At 39.5% G+C, this 20,495-nt stretch overlaps 1 protein-coding gene across 1 annotated transcript in view; it reads right to left on the reverse strand.

The window, feature by feature from the left end:
* Positions 1 to 20,495, reverse strand: part of PLD1 (phospholipase D1) — a 216,740-nt gene that overhangs the window by 120,815 nt on the left and 75,430 nt on the right. Inside the window, exons 2-6 of the mRNA XM_024124338.3 lie at positions 7,805 to 7,969; positions 7,434 to 7,561; positions 3,293 to 3,438; positions 2,961 to 3,066; positions 1,394 to 1,459 (exon numbers count right to left, since the gene is read on the reverse strand). Coding sequence (XP_023980106.1) covers positions 1,394 to 1,459; positions 2,961 to 3,066; positions 3,293 to 3,438; positions 7,434 to 7,561; positions 7,805 to 7,964 — 606 coding nt within the window. The 5' untranslated portion in view covers positions 7,965 to 7,969. The remainder of the gene's footprint in view (positions 1 to 1,393; positions 1,460 to 2,960; positions 3,067 to 3,292; positions 3,439 to 7,433; positions 7,562 to 7,804; positions 7,970 to 20,495) is intronic.

A 20,495-nucleotide genomic window follows, 5' to 3' on the forward strand; every position in this document is an offset into this window, starting at 1 on the left:
GCAACGGGAGAGGCCGCAGCAGAGGGAGGCCCGCATACCACAAAAAAAAAAAAAAAAAAAAAAAAGAGAACAGCATGTCTGATTTCAGAGAAATCCGGAAGCAGCATTTTTAGTAATAATAGAAGTAATATCCTTATTCGTTATGTTCTTTCAAACATGCACACACTCCTGAGTCCTAGAAAGGAAGAAATCCTTCCCATCAGCCTTCTTCTCTTGAGGTTCTCTGGTTGGATCCAAATTGCTGGTTTCCCTGGGAAAACTCTTCTCCAGCATTATGAAACCACAGAAGGTCCTTTAAGTCAATGGAACATCACAGTGCAAGTTGCTGCAGAAGGTGGGCTGTGGCCCGGCCCCAGGTCATTTGTGTGTAAAGGGGACCAGCTAGGTGCATGCCCAGCATCCATTAACACATAGGCAGGCAGCAATAGGGCAGCGAGGCACCAAAAAACTCCCAAGAGTCAAGGCACTCTTGCTTCCTCTCCTAAAGACAGTAGGCTTCCCTCTTTCTGTTCATGTGTGCATGCCATTCTCTAAACTAGAGGCCGAATCATAACTGCAGCTACTCTGAAGTTCTGCACACATACCATACACACATATTCAACCTCCACAGCAATACGGTTTATACATACACAGGCACAGAATATAATAATGCAGTGCCCTCTCAGTTATCTGAACCTTTGGATAATTGAAGGCTAACCCTTTAACACCACCACCACGCCCCCACCCCTGCCCCAGGCCTCAAGGGCCTCTAAGAAGGCGGAGGTCATTGTTTTCTGATGCCTCCTGTAAAGCCCACTTCCTCCTGCTTGCCAGCCAAGTGCCTCCCAAACTTAAGTCTCTGCAGCTGCTTCCAAGCCTCACCACCTCTCCTCTCTTTTCTCTGAATTCTCTAGAGCTTTTTCTCTCCTTAGCTTTTCCCATGCTTCTCACTTACAAGTGAAAAGACAAGCCTTTTACGGGCATCACAGGCCAATCAGATGGCAATCACAGTATGCTCTGTATAATCTTTGGGTATTCCACTCTGCTCAACTGTTTTCATCACCTACTACTCAACGTTTTTTCTTCAGCATTAGAAATGCTTTTCGGCATTATTCTGGAAGCCTGAGGAGAGAAGGAAGTTGATTTCTAGATAATCTAGCCTGTAGTAGCATTTCAAGTTCATTTAAATCTATTGTTATAGACATATTAATTAAGTTATATTTGATATTTAAAAAACAGCATCCTCATATACTGGATCCTTGCTGACAAATCAATTTTGGATTCATTTCATTTAGTTTAACCCAAGGAATAATGCAGAAGTGAATACAAGCACTTGTGTTAATAAAATGATCCAAAATTTAGCTTTACAGTTTTATAAATTATTTCAAAATTTAAATCACTGAATAGTACTTACTGTTGCATGATAGTTTCTATACATGGGCATTTTTAGTAATTTTGTCAAGTAATCCTCTAGTTGTTTCTGTAATGCAAATATTTTACATTAGAGATATAATCATACTTAGGGGAAAATGTAAACAGTGACAAATGACATGACTGTTCCATCTTAACTTCTGTAAGTTATTTAATTATTTATTAGTGTTTTCATTGGACAAGGAACCCTGAATACATCCCTCTCAGAACATCAAAGTTTCAGATTACAAAACAGAACTGACATTTATTAATTTTCTGGTAAAAAGTGAATTAATCTTCTGCCCTTTGCAGCACCATATCACTGAATCAGTGTGGGCAGAAGTGTCCCCCGTCCTGAGGTTTCTGTTCTACTCTTGTATGTGTCTGTACTTTGTCCTACTCTTCAGAGACTCTAACTGTCCCATGTATAGTTTGGGAATGATATTTACATATATTTAGAACAAGCCACTACAAATTCTTTTTTTATTTTTACTTATTTAATTTAATTGAAGTATAGTCGATTCACAATACTGTGTTAGTTTCAGGTGTACAGCAAAGTGATTCAGTTATACATACATACATACGTATCTATTTTTCTCAGATTCTTTTCCCTTATAGGTTATTATAAAATATTGAGTATAGTTCCCTGTGCTATACAGTAGGTTTTTGTTGGTTATCTATTTTATATATAGTAGTGTGTATATGTGAATATAAAACTCTTAATTTATCCCTCCCCCCACTTTTCCCCTTGGTAACCATAAGTTTGTTTTCTATGTCTGTGAGTCTATTTCTGTTTTGTATATAAGTTCATCTGTATCTTTTTTTTAGATTCCACATATAAGCAATATTATATGATATTTTTCTTTCTCTGGCTTACTTTGCTTAGTATGATATCTCTAAGTCCATCCATGTTGTTTCAAATGGCATTATATCATTCTTTTTTTAAGGCTGAGTAATATTCCATAGTATGTATATAACACATCTTTATCCATTCATCTGTCGATGGACATTTAGGTTGCTTCCATGTCTTAGCTATTGTGAATAATGCTGCAATGAACACTGGGGTGCATGTATCTTTTCTAATTATGGTTTTCTCTGGTTATATGCCAGAGTGGGAGTGGGATTGCAGGGTCTTATGGTAGCTCTATTTTTAGATTTTTAAAGGAACTTCCATATTGTCCATAGTGCCCATAGAAGCCACTACAAATTCTGAAACAAATATATGGAAATAGATTATTGTAAAAGAGTAGACCTCAAAGCCCTCAATGATGAGCTCAATCTTGCCTCACAATGAACCCCAAAAGGTTTCTGAGGGGTAGGCAGCTTCCACATAAAGTCACTCCTGACATAGAACACTCTTCCTCTTCTGGGAAAATGTAACCTCCCCAGGGCCAGAGTGGCTTGGGGAAGAAGGGTTACCCAACTAGTTCCAGAAACGCTAAACCAGCCTGGGTGATGGATCAGCAGGTGAGAGAAGTTGCATCCAGGCCCACCTCACCCCTCAGTAGATGCCATGTTTCTATAGCACTGCAGAAGTATGTTCAGAACAACAGAAGAGCGAAAGGACTCACCCTTCTACCAAAGAACTGTTCTTCTTGGATCATGTTTTCAGATGAACGGGGCAAACTTGGCATCTCTCGAGGTTCTTCTTTGACATTCTGTCTTCTAAATGTGTGTCTAAAACACAGAGACACACACACACACAATGCAAACATTTATTAGATTATTCTTTAAACCATGACTGTCATAGCATCTTTCAGGAGATAGCTTATTTTTAGAAGAGTCTATTTAATAAAAAAATATCCATCAACAATGGACTCATTAACCAATAACATGAATAAAATATTCTTTCAATCCAACTTGTATACTGGGATAACTTTATAAGTAATTCTGGGACAGTTACCTTCTGGTGGGAATGGGAATTCGGATAAAGGCTTTGTACTTGAGCAGCTCTCTGTGAAATTCTTGGAAGTGCTTGAACTTCCTCTTAACTTGCCATTTAAATTCCCCATGTGTTAATTCAATAGTGTAAAGATTGATGCTTGGTACCTATAGAGATAAATAAAAATGGTTGATAGTTTAGATAACAACAAAAATTCCAAAATCTCTCAATGAACAATAGCTAACTAATAAGTAACATGGATGTATCTTTAAATCCAGCCTACTTATTCTGTGTAAGTACTGAAGCAAAAAGTTTTCCAAAAACGACTGATGACAGAAGTAATATGCTCTTAAAGATTCATCTTATGATATACATAAGACAAACTCTGAGTCACACCAAAGGCAAACCCCCACCAGTCCTATTGTTTCACATACACAGACACACACACCCACCCTTGAAACAAGAAACCAGGTAAAAGAGACAATGAGTGAAAGCCCTAATCAGCCATGGGGGGATTGTCCAAAAGTACAAGCAGTGAACAGACAATGGAGGGGGTGAGAGGGAAGCTGGAGGAAATGACTTCCATTGTCATTCTTAGCCCACTTCAGCTCTTTACAAAAGACACTAATGCCCTCTCCTGAAATGCCTTGCAAGGTCCATCCTCGTCTCTAACGTCTCCCTGTCCTGAAGCAACACCAGTGACTAGGAAGATACAGAATGATTAGAGGGAAAAAAGCAAAAGATCTTCCTACACACAAAATATTTCCCCAACTACTTAACTAGAATGAATTTCCACTTAAAATTTTAAAAATATTTCTTACTAAAACGCAAATATATCTTAGTGACTAGTGAATTATTTCAATCAGAAGAGCTAACAGACCTGGGGGATACAAGTTTTGACTTTGTGGAAAGTGTTAGGAGATGGAGGGATATTTACAAAGCACAGGAGATTGTGGAGAAATTCCCATGGTGTGTGGAGGATAGGGGAGGGTAGTGGACACTGGACCACCTAGAGGGCACTGGCCCCTGCTGGAAGATCGAGGCACCACAGGTATTGATAAGTGTTGGGGGTGAAAGAAAGTAAATGTCTCCTACTTTACTAGCTTATCCAGGCTTTGGTGTCAGCAACCTCACGGGTGATTCCCGGGCTGCTGCCAGTCATTACTGAAGTTTGGTATATTTTGCAAACTTCTAAAGCATGGACCACGCTGTGTAGATGTAGTATATAAAAATGCACGAGAATCAATGTAACTTGTGCTCTTAAACCTGGAATCCAAACATATCGCTGGTAAATATTCAAATCCAGCTCTTGCTTTGCCTCTAGTTGGGATTCATGACAGTTACTATAACCAGAAGTCGAAAAAACCCAGTTCTGGGATCTAATATTATATGCTGTCTTTCACCTTGGCCAACATTACAGGCATCAATCATCCTGCATCATGTATCACAGAGAAGGTTGCAGGAGAACTCAGAGTGGCCGGAAACTCTGCACTCAAGTGAAAAATGCTCAGTTTAAGACAAGCCAAATACATAAGAAAAATTATATAAGTTAAACAAGCTGCCCCATATCCTAGGATTATATTCACAATCTAAGAAAACTGAATACTTAAAAAACATTGCAAATGCCAAGTTTTATCCTTCACACATAATCCCAGAATTTTGGACACTAAACTTCTTAGCAATTCTAAGGCAGTGTAGGGCGATGGAAACAGCCTGTCCCATCCTTTTTGAAGATTTTAAAGGCTTGAAACAGTGTAGTGCAGCCTACCAGCTATGAAGCCTTAGCCAAGCATCACTTCTGTCAGATAATATCCCAGCAGAATTATTGGAATTTTTTGGAACTGGAATAGTGTGAGAAGTTTTAATAAAGGAACTGCCCATGAAGGTGTGATAAAGTAAGGAAACCACAACGTGAGGACAGTTACCTGGGACTCAGGAAGGCATCCCCAGTTCCAAAGGGACAAGAGGCAAGACCAGGTGCTGGAGTAGGAAGGAGAGAGCCATGTAAAGAGGCTGCCTTGTGGGGAGGATGCCTTTGGTCAAGGGACACAGCCAGCCCAGGGTGGCCCCAGTCTGGGCTCTCCACTGCCTGAACCCTGCCAGAAAACAAAGGCAAGGAAGCCTTGGGGGGCAGAGCACAGGATGGAGAAGAGTGGGAGGAGGAGTGGGAGATCTCCTGCTGGGGAGGCAGGGGGCAACATATGCCCCTCAGGATTGTCATGAGAGTGAAAAGAGAAATGCCTAACCATGAGCCGGCACACAGAATGCATTCAGTCATTAGAAAAGTGTCATTTGGGCTTCCCTGGTGGCGCAGTGGTTGAGAGTCTGCCTGCCGATGCAGGGGACACGGGTTCGTGCCCCGGTCCGGGAAGATCCCACTATGCCGCGGAGCGGCTGGGCCCGTGAGCCATGGCTGCTGAGCCTGCGCGTCCGGAGCCTGTGCTCCGCAATGTTAGAGGCCACAACAGTGAGAGGTCCGCGTACCACAAAAAAAAAAAAAAAAAAAAAAAAAAAAAGATAAGTGTCATTTTTATTTACCTGGAATCACATACAAACTGCATGAATTTAGTTCATATTTCTTAGTAAACTAAACACTAAGTAGGATAAGGAAGCTCCTTAGCTTTCCTACACAGACTAAGATTTAAAACAGAACTTGAAATTAATATAATATTGTAAATCAACTATACCTTAAAAATTAGGATCCAAAGGAAAAATTTTAATATATATAAAAAAAGAACAGAACTAAACTCACTTGACTAACAGAAGAGTATGAGCAAAGAGAAGTCCCTGGTTTGGTGGCTTCAATATTTATCTTCATAAATAACATTAGCAGATGCCTAGTAATAATAATAATACATAGTATTATACAGTATATACTTGTATAATACAGTATATAATATTCTTATATTATACTATGTATTATTATTATTAAATCCTCATAACAAACCTAAAAGGTGTGTCCTATGATACCTATTATTCAGATGAGGAAACTGAGAAACAGAGAGTTTAAGTAAATGGTTGAGGATCACAATGCAAAGACAGGAATTAAACCATGTGGTCTGGCTCTGGAGTCTGTGCATTTAACCTCTACATGTTATCACCTCTCAATCTAAATGCTGGTAGGCGAAATAAGAAGGCAAAGGTCATTTTAGAGACATTTCTTGGTAGGTTGTGTTCAGTGGTGTATCAGGCAGATATGGACCCAACTCATAGGAAGAGCCTGAAGGAAAGCTGAATACCGAGGTGGCTGTAAACTAGGAGTCGGGATATGCACAGGTAGGTGAGGACAGAGCGCGAGGCAAAATCATCAGGAAGCGGGCAGCACATGCCACCCTCCAGAGCCTGCCCCCGGCAGAAAGATTATTCTACACTTCCCCCGAGGCAGGAGCCAATGGCTGCCTTACTCTGCCAGGGCCAGAGCTTAACCCAAACGGACAAAGGCCACCAGCTTGCATTAATGTTCTCTACCCTCAGACTTGACAAGTGTGAAATCCAGGCAGTAACAGAGCAAACGCAGCTACCCTAACAGCTTCTCCTAGTCCAATCCCCTTCAAAAGAATGCAGGTTTGCTTGATGAAAACTCTACTTCCAAGGCCTTTCCAGAGCTTAAAGAGAAAACGTGAGTGAAGCTTAAGGGATGGTGTTAGAAACAAGTCAGAGGGGCAGAGTATGCCAGCAGAATTCTCTCAGCAGCACTTCTGGGCAATGGCACTGGCCAGTGCAGCCTCCTGGCTTTGTTTCTTTCAAGAGCCAGGTAGTATCATTATTTTCTTGATGAACAAGCATTAGGAAAGCTAGACTTTTCCTTGGCTTATATCTGGCATTCTAGGTGGAAGAGCAATGCCTCATGAGTCCACATTGAACAGAAAACTGGGGAGACAGGAGGACTAGGAGAGGCACTTTGCAATTTATTAAACTTATAATCTGCCTTAAGTGCCTTTTTAAAAAAGCATTTTCCAGAATGGGGAAACAGATGTATAAGAATAAAGACTAAATGAGAAGGATGCAAAAACTTGAGAGGTGACGAGCACTCAGAAGTAATAAACGAAAACACAAACCGAAAGTTAAAAGCATAGTCATAGCTAGGAGGAAGGAAAATGCAAGTCAATGTGTTAAATCGTATATACTGACGAATACAAGTTGAGTCCATAAATGCTCTGACCCTTTTTGTAGATGTTAAGCGCTCCACTTCCAGAACTTGAACTTTTATTGGACAGCCGGAGAGATACGTCTGTGTATTAGGCTCCTTAAATCCTTGAGTCTTATAAATAGCAGAGTAAGGGATATACACTAAAAAATAAATAAGTAAACAAAGTTATTGCAAGGACACAATGATATTAGCATAACTTGCCTTTTACAGGCATCTTTTTTAAGAATCATAACATGCTACAACAAGAACACAGCTAATGAAAATGAGCTCAGTGTTGTGACATCAGCAAGGATGATCAATCATCTGCTGGTTATTCCAAATCTGTGCTCTGCCAAGCAACCCTGATAAACACTCTTCTCCTCACTCAGACCATCAGTCTTTACCTTCCTGTATCCTGGGATCGCTGGGAGACACATCGTAGTCCACCTCCTCTCCCTCAAAGTGGAGCTCCCGCGTGTCCAGATTTTCTATCAAATTACTCATGTCAGCAGCAATTTTCTGCAGTGCAGAGGTATTTACTCTTGGCTCATCTTTCAGTGACATGCTGGCTTGAGACAGGGTAAAAGCAAAGGAAAGAAGAAAAGGGTTACTAGACTTATTATTTTCGTCAAATAGAAAAAAAGAACGAAATAATGCCATTTGCAGCGAAATGGATGGACCTAGAGATTGTCATACTGAGTGAAGTAAGTCAGACAGAGAAAGACAAACACATGATATTGCTTATATGTGGAATCTAAAAAAATGGTACAAATGAACTTATTTACAAAACAGAAATAGAGTCACAGATGTAGGAAACAAACTTATGGCCACCAAGGGGGAAAAGAGGCGGAAAGGGATAAATTGGGAGATTGGGATTGACGTATACACACTACTATGTATAAAATAGATAACTAATAAGGACCTACTGTATAGCACAGGGAACTCTACTCAGTACTCTGTAATGACCTATATGGGAATAGAATCTAAAAAAGAGTGGCTATATGTATATGTATAACTGATTCACTTTGCTAAACACCTGAAACCAACACAGCATTATAAATCAACTATACTCCAGTAAAGATTAATTAAAAAAAACCCCAAAAACCCTATTTTACTATTTAAATCCAGGCTTAGGTATAGCATAAGGAAACAAGTCAACTAGCTCTATGTGAGCCCCAGTTACCTCAAACAACCTTTTAATTTATTTTCCAGTTTAACATTTAAAGGATTCCTAGATTGTAAATTAAATTGGAATGAGATACTTACTTGTATCTCAAGTAAGAAAACAAGCAAGAAAAAGACACACCACACTGACTAAATGCCAATATTATCTTTCATCCAATTTTATTAACTTGGGTAAATAAGGAGAGACTCAAGGTAGATGGGTTTGGGAATCGCTATCCAGAGAAAAGGAATTGATTCTTGACTCTAACAAATACATGGAAAGAAAGAATACCAGCTAAAATAAGCAACTTTGAATATTTTCTACAGAAAATTTAGGGTATTTTACAATAATTTCAAGATGCAGATTTAAAAAGTATTTTTATGTAGCATAATCTTTCTACATTTCCCCTACAGGTGATATCCCCAGCAAAGCGTATACTATCTTTTTGAGATATGAGATTTGGCCATGACTTTACGTGAGTTATAGTGACGTACCTGTCCTGGAAGGTAACCAATTAGTATACCTATTCTGAAAGATACCAGAAGTGCAAGAACTACACTTCTCTCCTTTTTTAGGAAAACTGGTTCGATTTCATTCCGACATTTAATAATACAGGTCACTGCACATCAGAACCCAGGAAAGAAGAGTCCACAGAGATTTTATTTTTCATTTAAAATACCAAGATTTAAGCCTTGAATGCTGTCACTGGAGTTGGCTGAAAAATCGGTACAGGCTGAAATAATCTCTCCGTTATAACCAGACCCAAAAATGTGAGGGCTTCCGTACCAGTAACTCCTCCACATACATTCATTACTGCAAATCACAAACATTTACAGAGCATCCACCACCTACTCACTGTGAGATGGAATGAGTGAATATGTAAAGACACTGGTTCCCGTGATTAAGAAGTGCCTGATGTAGGTGATGGAGATAAGCTACACGACCCCAAATTCATCCCTGGCCTCCTCCACGGTCTTGGCCTTCCTGAGAATGGCATGTGCTGAGCGGAAGACACTTAGCTGGGTTCTCTCCTACAGGTGTTATCAAGAAGCAGGGGTAGGCTGGTCTCTGTGAGATATGCTAGGACAGAGTCTTGGGCAGACTTGGGGAGCCCTATTGTAACTCAACAAGTCTCTCAAACCTATACTAACATGTGTGGTAGAAAGAGAAATTATATGGAAATACAAACATAGGAGTAGAGGAGGGAGGTTCTGGTTTGGCCAGGCATGTAAAATCAATATGTCTAACTTCTCTGTGAACTGTGTAGTCAATCACGTTTCCTCCCCCATGTTGGCTATAAGGAAGCTTGGGGCCAAATTTGTGGCCTCCTCTTAGCAAAATATAGGACTAGCCTCGCCTATATCACTTCCCTTCAACTTTCTCTCCCACTTCTAATTCATTTTATAATAACAGTTAATGTGTACTGATTGCTTACTATCACCTGGCTTGGTGATAAACCTTTATATACCTTATCACATTTATTATCAATAATAAATCTACGAAGGTTTGTTATTTCCATTTTGAAGAAGACAGGGCTTGTCATCCCCTCTTTATAGATAAGGAAACTGAAGCATGGAGAGATCAGGTAATTTGATGAATACTTTGGACAATCTGTCCAAGGTCACATAACTAGTAAGTGATGGAGAAGGGATTTGAAACCAGGTCTCTCTGACCCAAAAGCTGATGTTCTTAACCATGGTCTTTAACTTCTGTATATTTTTTGGAGATATGTAAGTGCCCCTAGAATAGATGGAAGTTTTAGTAAAACCAGTGCCCTTGAGCAAGTCCCTTTAGAAGCTGACTCAAATGCAAAGAAAAAGAAATGAATTCTTCTTGCAGCTCAGCTGTTTAAACTCAGGGCTCTGGTTTCCTCCTCTATAAATTAAGGAGGCTGAGCCATTTCATCTCTAGTGTCCCTTTAAAACTAAAACACTAAATGTAAATAAAAGATGCTACAAATTGTTCAGCTTCCCCTTATAATGTAATCAATTTAACCCTTCTCCTATCCCAAGAAATTAACTGAAGTAGTTTTTCATATGAATTCATATTCATGGGTTCATTTTCATGGAGCCATTGCCATAATTAAAACATTTATTTCCTTCCCTCTCAGTTCAACAAATACTTATTAGATGCCAACTATGAGCCAGGGTTTACTTTATTTAAAATACAAGGTAATGAAAAACTTAGAGGAAATGAAACAAGGAAAAACAAGTATGAAATTACATCATATCATTGCTGCTTGTAAATTTGTCAAGACGTTAGGTATTTTCCATTGATTAAACAGTCTAATGGCTAACTCAGTTAACTTTCTCAGCATAGCAAAGGAAAACAAGGGTTACTCCAAATGACTTTCCTTTTGGACTGAGTGTTAATGTTAAAAATGCATGTTGAATTTAAGATATACAGAGAACAGAGTAATTTATATATTGCAAGCTAATTGGAATAAATAGTACAGAGTCATTGGATCAAGCTAAAAAAAAATCCTATTTCAGATCAGGAGAACAGAAGGATATAAATTTGTGAAAAGCTTAAGCAAGAGTGAGAAAAGAAACAGAAAGGAATCCTCTTTTCATTTATCCTCAAGTGTTTACTACGTGCTAAGCACCATTTGAGCTCAGTTATGTTATTTAGTACCCACAATGATCCTACTTGGTACTTATGATTATTCTGAATTATCTGCATTCAAAACTTTGATTATTTAGTTAAATAACTTGTCCAAAGTCACTTCAGTTGTGTCAGTGTTGAATTTATAAAGCAGATTTGTCTGGCTCTGAAATCTCATGGACTTGGTTATAGAGGTTCGTAATTATTGATTTTATTTTGTGGGCTTGAATGTCTATAAATTGATCATTTAAATGAAGTTGAAGTTCCATAACAACAGATACTCTTTACTTTAATCATCACCCTTTGAAGGGATCCTACTGGCTCCACTGTCATTACAATTAAGGAAACAACATATCCTGACAGCATCCTAAACTTTATCTTAGCCTTTTATTTTTTTCACTTTTTGTGTGTGTGTGTGTGTGCGGTACGCGGGCCTCTCACTGCTGTGACCTCTCCCGTTGCGGAGCACAGGCTCCGGACGCGCAGGCTCAGCGGCCGTGGCTCACGGGCCCAGCCGCTCCGCGGCATGTGGGATCTTCCCGGACCGGGGCACGAACCCGTGTCCCCTGCATCGGCAGGCGGGCTCTCAACCACTGCACCACCAGGGAAGTCCAGACTTTTATTTTTATGGTTCATAATATTTTATAAGGTTACATGGAATTTCAGTTGATCCAAAGGCTTTGCAGATTTGTTTATGCTTTTGTGAAGACCTTACCATTTTTATAAATGGGAAATGAACCAAATTATTTGTCCATCACTGCCTTCACTTGAGTGCATGGTTACTTTGTGTTGACTTTTCATCCAACGAGTGTATTGCTGGTTTCATTCTTGAATTTGAAGCTGTAAGGCAACCAACACTCTTATGTTGTCAAATCATAATTTATTAGTCCATGTTTTCTTTCATCTAAAATAATCTATAATGGTCGGTAAGCAGCTGTCACAGTTACAGCCTATCTTAACCAGCAATGGGAAAAGGCCTTTCAGTGTTTACAATTGAGATAGTGTAATTGATTTTGCTACCTCCTTATAAAATTATACTGCAAGATCATTATCTCTTTTGGTACCAAGTAGAGACGGTGCCCATGGACCGATAACAGCAGCTGTGTTTTATTTCTATTTGCATCTGTATCCGAGAAGTAAATACGCTTTGTTTTTTTCTGGGGTTAAATACTAGAATTAAAATTCTTTGCAGGGAATATTTAATTACCTCCAGTTATTTACTGGTGAAATCAGAGAAATTTAGAATTTTCTTCTGATCTTAATTTTCAACATGATTGGGAAGCAAAACATCAAAGGGAGCAGATATTTTCCTTCCCAGATACATGCATAAACATTGCCTTAGCCAAAATACAAGAATAATAATATCAACTATAACTATTAACATTAAAATAAATATTAACATTAGCTAATATTTGCTGAATATGTACTATCTGCCAGGCACTATACAAAGAGATTAATTGCATGATCTCATTGACTCCTCACAACAACCTTAGGAGATGGGTCTTATTGTTACCTCCCTTTTCAAGACGACAGGTTTAGAGAGGGTGGGCAACTTGTCCAGGGCCACACGGCTGGAAGTGATAGAGTTGGACCTGACCCTGCTTGATCTGACTCCAAAGTCCAGCTCTTTAACCAGCCAGAGGTGGAACTGGGGGTGGCAGGATGGATGGACACTTTTACTTCTTACTTCACATAGTCTTAGAATAAAACAATTCAAAAAGGAACAATAATAACAAAAAAAACCCCTCAACTTTCATTTTGTGAAGATAACTGTGATTCACTTCTTGCTTCCCTTTCTAACATAAGTTAGAAAGTTTCCCCCATATTTTTTTCAATATGTGATGTTTGTTTACCAAGGGAAATAAATGCAATGGATTTCTAAACCAAAAATCATAATGTATGAATATGAAATGAATTATAATTAGATCATTTAAAACCAAACTGAGTCATGGGAATTTCTTGTCTCCCCGTTTTTCATTTTGATGAAATTAATTGGCAGATCCATACTACGTAACCTCCCCCAAACATATTATACAGCAGTGATTTGTACAGAACTGATTTGATGCTCCCTGAAATGCAAAAATCATAAATGTGTTTTCAAGTACTAAACTCAATCTCCAATGACATAGTAAGCCTTGGATAATTATTTTTGGAGTTTAGCTGACTTTGAATAAAGTAAATGATATTATCATATTTTACATTCCAGTTTATATATTTTGAGAAAGTAACACATCAAAAAAAAACCCGACTCAATGTTTACTTGGATCTTTGAATTTTTTAAAGAGAACATCGGTTCCACAAATATCGCTGGAGGGCTTATCATGAGCCTTGAATAGATAATTAAATGTCATCGGTGTAGAGGACAGGTCAGATGACCTAAGTTCATTCTTTCCTTATTATCAGCGTAACCTGGGCAACTAACAGCCTCCAGGGTTTCTCCTCTGTAAAATGCAAACAGGACAGACTTGCTATTACTTATATGGTTCCAAGAGATAGACGTTTAATTCCCAAACACTACCCTCCTTTTGAGCTTCATATCTAATTTGGTCTTGAAGCCCCCAGAGCCCAGCAATCTCCCACTTTCTCATCCTTCTTTCTTGGTTTCATACCAAAGCCCCCATTTGGCCTAGCACTGACTCTGCTTTTCTCCCTGGGGTGTGGAGATTGGAGACGACAATAATAATAATCTGGACTCCCTGTTTCCACAGAACAGAAGTTGGAAATCATGCTCTCTTTTCTCCCCTAGCTAAAAATAAAGCCGGGGGCGTCCCTGGTGGCGCAGTGGTTGAGAGTCCACCTGCCGATGCAGGCGACACGGGTTCGTGCCCCGGTCCGGGAAGATGCCACATGCCGCGGAGCGGCTGGGCCCGTGAGCCATGGCCGCTGAGCCTGCGCGTCCGGAGCCTGTGCTCCGCAACGTTAGAGGCCACAACAGTGAGAGGCCCGCGTACCGCAAAAAAAATAAAAATAAAAATAAAAAATAAAGCCAAATCTACAATTACAAAAGCAATTTTTAGCATGAAAATCATTTCTCAGTTCTCATGATTTTCTCTAAATCCTTTGACCTCCTTGGATGGCCTCTGTTCTCTGCCATAAGCTTTCTTAGTCATTTCCCTTGACGTGTTCTAGGGTTAAATATTACCCTCTTTGCAATAGTATCAGCTTCTTCTAGTTCATCTCAGTCATATCTTCGAATTCAAACAGATATCTCATTTCCAGAGGCAAATACAAGTGTTAAGAGAAACTGATGTCTATTTCAAATATGAGTGGATAGGAAAATATTATGTCATTTATTGAGTACCCACTCTGAGCCAAGCACTAAAGGCACATTACATGTATCACTTCTAATCCTCAGGACAATCTCATTTAGAATCCAAGACACGGAGCCACAGCAGCTTACTGAGGCTACACAGTTGTGAGCGGTGGGGCTGGTCCCAGCGCATGGGCTGCACCTGGATGGCTCCCTGCCCTCTGCCGCTGGCTCAATGGAGACCCCCATCAACCGCCACTCTCACCTCTTCTCCTAATGCCACCAAACCATCTTGGCTTCCTCCTGGCGGAGGGCAGGGCTTCAGCACAGTGTCCAAGGGTGCAACCCAGCAGGAGCTCTCACGGCTCCAGCAACCCAGCCCCACCCACCTCTGGCCAGACTGACAGAAGGACTGGCTCATCCTGAGGCTTCTGAGGAAGTTCAGCACCAGGGGCTGGAACCTGGCTTCCTCAGGAGTTGTGTGTGTGTTTTGGGGGGTGGGGGGGAGGGAGAAAGAGGGGGGTGTTGGAAATCAAGCCACACAACCTGTGAGCATGGAAGACGTACCCCTCTCCCCTCTCCTCGCCTGCCTGTGCTGAGCACACTGGTCCCACACAGGCAATCTGGAAGCTGCCCTATGCAACCAAGCCACTCACTGTCTGATTTTTGGCCGGCCAGGTAATGCACCACCTCCCATGCTTTCCTGCCTCTCTTCTCTTCTCCCCTCCCTCTTGCTGCTCTCAATAAAGCCTACCTTAGCTCAGGTTCTATGATCCAGGAAACATGGGCTCAGACAGTGTTAGAACCAGCATGAACCACTGAGCCATCTCCCCTCTTGCAGAAGTACATTTTGTGCTGAAGTTAATAGTAATGATAAAAAGCAATAGTAATGGTAATAATAAAAAGTAAACTCGAATAGTGCTTACCATGTTCCAGGCAGTGATACAGGTGCTTTGCATGCATTAACTCAATCTGCCCTCACAAAGGCCCTATGGAGCGGGTGCTATTCTTATCTCCTTTTTTATAGACAAGGAAACTGAGGACACAGACAGCTTAAGTGACTTGCTCAAGGTCACACAGCAATGTGATGGCAGTCAGCCTGGTTTGCTCCTATTTTTGCCTTACTAACCTGGACTTTAGTACTCAGTTTCCTCATTTAAAACTGAAATTAACAAGCAACTATCTGTGTTTAGGACTTTACAACAAATACATTATTGTAAGGAAATCTGCTCTCTCAGCACCACTAAATGTCAGAGAAAACAACACATTCTAAGCAACCCCAACCAGGAAATTAAAACCTAGCCCAAATGCAAAGAGTATTTTAGGTGATGATTCTCAACCAATAGCTAAGTAAGATTTCTTCCTGCCTCTATAGATCACAATGCACATATCAACATTTGTACTGAAGAGAAAAGATAAGAGGGGCCCTCTTGACCCCAAAGTTTGTTAGTAAGTTTATTATATATGATGAGTGAGAGACTTTGTACAGCCACTAAATTAACTTAAATCCAATTAGGATCCCAAAGGAAAAATTCTTCTTTATGAAAAGAAAGATAGGGTAGGGGGAAGGGTAAGCTGAGACGAAGTGAGAGAGTGGCATGGACTTATGTATACTACCAAATGTAAAATAGATAGCTAGTGGAATAGCAGCCACATAGCACAGGGAGATCAGCTCAGTGCTTTGTGACCACCTAGAGGGGTGGGATAGGGAGGGTGGGAGGGAGATGCAAGAGGGAGGGGATATGGGGATATATGTATACATATAGCTGATTCACTTTGTTATACAGCAGAAACTAACACACCATTCTAAAGCAATTATACTCCAATAAAGATGCTAAAAAAAATAAAAATAAAAAAAAGAAAGATAACTAACATTGCTATACACTGCGGTCAGACTTCTAAAAATAATATCTTTCAGTGTTAAATGAGTACTCAATTTTTTATGGCCAAGAATAGAATATGCATGCATTGTGATGGGTCTTTAGGAGAGGAAGCTAACTGCACTTAAATTTATAGAAACACTCTTTATTCTGGCTAACAAATTACGTTAAATGATATAAACATTTTTCTTACTAAGGGAGATTTAGAACACCAATGATTCAGTAGGTGAGCTATACATGAACAAGATAAATATTTTTCCAGGATAATCTCTATTAAAATGACTTTAAGAAAAAATTTCTTTCACTGGCTCAGAATAGTAAACAAAGATATTTTTATTGAGCACAATGTTGCTTTTGATAAGAACACATGTTGATCAAGAATCTATAGATAGGATTTCCCTGGTGGCACAGTGGTTAAGAATCTGCCTGCCGATGCAGGGGACATGGGTTCGAGCCCTGGTCCGGGAAGATTCCACATGCCGCGGAGCAACTAAGCCCGTGCGCCACAACTAATGAGCCTGCACTCTAGTGCCCGCCAGCCACAACTACTGAGCCTGTGCTCTAGAGCCCGCGAGCCACAACTATTGAGTCTGTGTGTCACAACTACTGAAGCCTGCGCACCTAGAGCCTGTGCTCCACAACAAGAGAAGCCACTGCAATGAGAAGCCCACGCACCGCAACGAAGAGTAGCCCCCGCTCACCGCAACTAGAGAAAGCCCGTGCGCAGCAATGAAGACCCAACGCAGCCAAAAATAAATAAATAAATTTATAAAGAAAAAGAATTTACAGATATTAATTCAAGGGTTTTAATATAATCATTTCTACTCTTGCTTCTTTTTTTCTTAAAACTGTTCTTCGCATGTTATGATGGCCATCCCATTTAACTAGAAGAAACTGTGTTCCCACATACAGACTTTATCATTAAAATTCTGTCCAGCTGTGTAAAATTCTATGATTCCTTTTTTTCACTGTCCTCCAAAGGAATTGGCAAACAACCTCCATTAGTGTGAGTTTAGGCAGCACGGAAAGTATTTTCACTGATAACCCATGAATTTCACCTATGAAAAGAATGAAGCTGGCAAACATACATGTGTAAACTCCAGACATTTCTCCAGTGCCAAAGAGCTCTCAAATTTTGCCTTGACTGCTGGGAAACACAGCAAAATCTGAATTTTTTACTCATCTATATAATTACCAAAAAAATTTGTTGAGACAGCAGAGTACCATGGAAGGTATGTGATCTGTGAGTCAAACAGCTTGAATTTTGATTCTCCTTACGCTGAAACAAGTTACTTATAGCTCTTTAAAGTCTCTCTTCTAATGTGTAAAGTGGAGGTAATACTATTAAAGTAAGGAATTGTAAGAATTTAAGTGATATAAAGTGAGTAGCTTAGAGCTTGGGCTATAGTAGATGTTGAAATCATGTCAGTTCCTTCTACGCTGTTAGCTATTCTAAGAGCTACGAGTCCTCTGTCCAAAGTCCATGTATCAATAGCAGAACTCAGTCCCCTCTTGAGTACAGCAATTAGCAGCCAGAGTAGCATTCTGGGGGTGGTCTATTTGTTTCTCACTATAGAAAACACGGCTGCAAATGTCTGAAAACAAAATGGATTAAGCTAATGCAGGTGCCCATTTCCCACTACAAACATGGAACTGCTGAATAAATTGTAATCATTTTTTGAAAATACTTAGTCAAGGATAAAAACAGAGGCAGCAGCAACAAAAACAATAATGAGGGAACGCTTCCAGCTTCCAAGAGTAAAGAAATAAAGTCAGGTGGGTATACTAGAACTAAAGCTAAAGGGACCCAAAAGGCTTTTTTTTTTTTTTTTTTAATTTTTACTGAAATATGGTTGCTTTACAATGTTGTGTTAGTTTCTGCTGTACAGCAAAGTGAATCAGCTATACATATACACATATCCCCTCTTTTTTGGATTTCCTTCCCATTTAGGTCACCACAGAGCACTGAGTAGAGTTCCCTGTGCTCTACAGTAGGTTCTCATTAGTTATCTATTTTATACATAGTGTCAATATCAGCTTTGCCCAAAGGGCTTTGATCGTGGATAAAGGGTCTGGGATTACTTTTCTGTCCCCAGGTGACTGTTAGGAGACATGATCCCAGGACTATGGGAGGCAGGGGCCCAAAAGTGAGACTTCTACAAAAACACGGAGGCTCAAAGAGCTGCACAATCTGTTTCAAAGAGACTCAAAGAAGTATACCCAGCAGCTCTGGAAAGAAATTGCATGAAACTGTGGAAACCACAAAATAAGAAACTTTATATAAAAATTATCTGAGATCACAACTTCCAGCTTTCAGTAATAGAGGTGTAGCTCCTATTAGGTCAGCCATCCCACAGATGATGACTATAAATTCTGGACAAAATGTATAAGATAGCTGACTGAAGAACAATCAAAAGCAAGCAGAAACTGGAAAGGAATCAACATTTGGAAGAAAGTAATGGCATTGTTTTTGTCTCAGGGCACACCTAGTCCATGCCAAGTGGGGTGCCTAAAACTCAGAAAGAAAATCCATAATTATACTGGCTTGAAGACCCAGGAAACAGTTTCAGTGGCAATTACAACAGCTTAAAAGTAAATTGGGAAATCCTGGAAAGGAGAGAGCCACACAAAGGGAGCACCAAGTTCTGCTTAGGCTGATCCTTGAACCATGTAGGAATGGGGTACACTCCAAAGCACTCAGATAGTACTAAAATGACTTAAGCAGAGATTTTTGCTACTGCCCACCACAGGAAATATAGAGTTTGAAGTATGAGTCCAACCAAGTTAAGTGCCTCCTAAAACAAACAAATAAATGAACTCTTGAATAGAACATAACTGAATCCAAAGTCTCTAGAATATATCCGTTACAGTATCATCTAAACTTATTTGACATAGAAGAAACAGGAATATGTGATCCATTCTGAGGAGGAAGGTCCATCAATGGAGGCCCATCCTGAGATGTAGAAATTAACTGACAAAGATTTTAAGGCAAATATTATAACATGCTCAAGGATGTAAAGGAAAATATGTTTTTGATGAATGAGCAAGTAGAAAATCTCAGCAGAAAAAAAGGAAAATTCACTGGATGGGCTTAACATCAAAATGGCAATGACAGAAAGAGTCAGTGAACTTGAAGACAGATCCATAGAAATTATCCAAAGTAAAGAACAAATAAAGGGGTAGAAAGATTTCTAAAAGACAAACAGAGCCTCAGTGACCTATGTGATGATATCAAAAGATCTAACATTCACGTAATTTGAGTTCCAGAGAGAAAATGAGACAGGGAAGAAAAGGTTGAAATAATGGCTAAAAAAGTTATCAAATTTGGTGAAAGACAGACATAGAGATCAGACTTGTGGTTGCCAATGGGGAGAGCAGGAGGGAGAGGGATGGACTGGGAATTTGGGGTTGGTAGATGCAAACTACTACATTTAAAATGGATGAACAGCAAGGTCCTACTGTAGAGCACAGGGAACTATATCCAGTCTCCTGGGATAAACCATAATGGAAAAGGATATTAAAAAAAGAATGTGTATGTGTGTGAAACTGAGTCACTTCGCTGTACAGCAGAGATTGGCACATCATTGTAAACCAACTATACTTCAATAAAAAAAATTTGCTAAAAGAAATAAATTTACAGACAGAAGAAGTTTGGTGAATCTCAAGCAGGAATAAATACAATGAAAAGCACACCTAGGGATATTAAAGCCAAGCTCCTGAAGTATAAAGAAAGAAAATCTTAAAAGCGGTCTGAGGAAAATGTCCTGTTAATATTCAGAAAAACCAAATTAATGACATTAAACTATCATTAGAAACAGAGTCCATAAGACAGTGAAACAACAACCTGAAATTCAATAAATATGCAACTGAATAAATGAGTATATGTTGCTTTCCCCAAGCTAATCTAATTCAAATTCCAAAGAATTTCTCACAGAACTTGACAATATGATCCTAACTTCATAACAGAAAATAACTAAGAATAAGCAGATAAGTCTTACCCAACCAGATATCAAGAATATTATAAGCTAGAGAAATTAAAATAGTACAGTACTGTCACAGAAACAGACAACTAGAACCAAACAGAGAACCCAAAACAAACCTATGTATACATGGGTTCTTGGTGAATGATAAAACTGGCATGAAAAAAAGTTAGTGAAGAAAGAATGAACTCTTCAATAAACTATGCTGGGACCATT

The sequence above is a fragment of the Physeter macrocephalus genome, chromosome 1 (genome assembly GCF_002837175.3).
Source record: "Physeter macrocephalus isolate SW-GA chromosome 1, ASM283717v5, whole genome shotgun sequence".
In the NCBI taxonomy this organism is placed as follows: Eukaryota; Metazoa; Chordata; class Mammalia; order Artiodactyla; family Physeteridae; genus Physeter; species Physeter macrocephalus.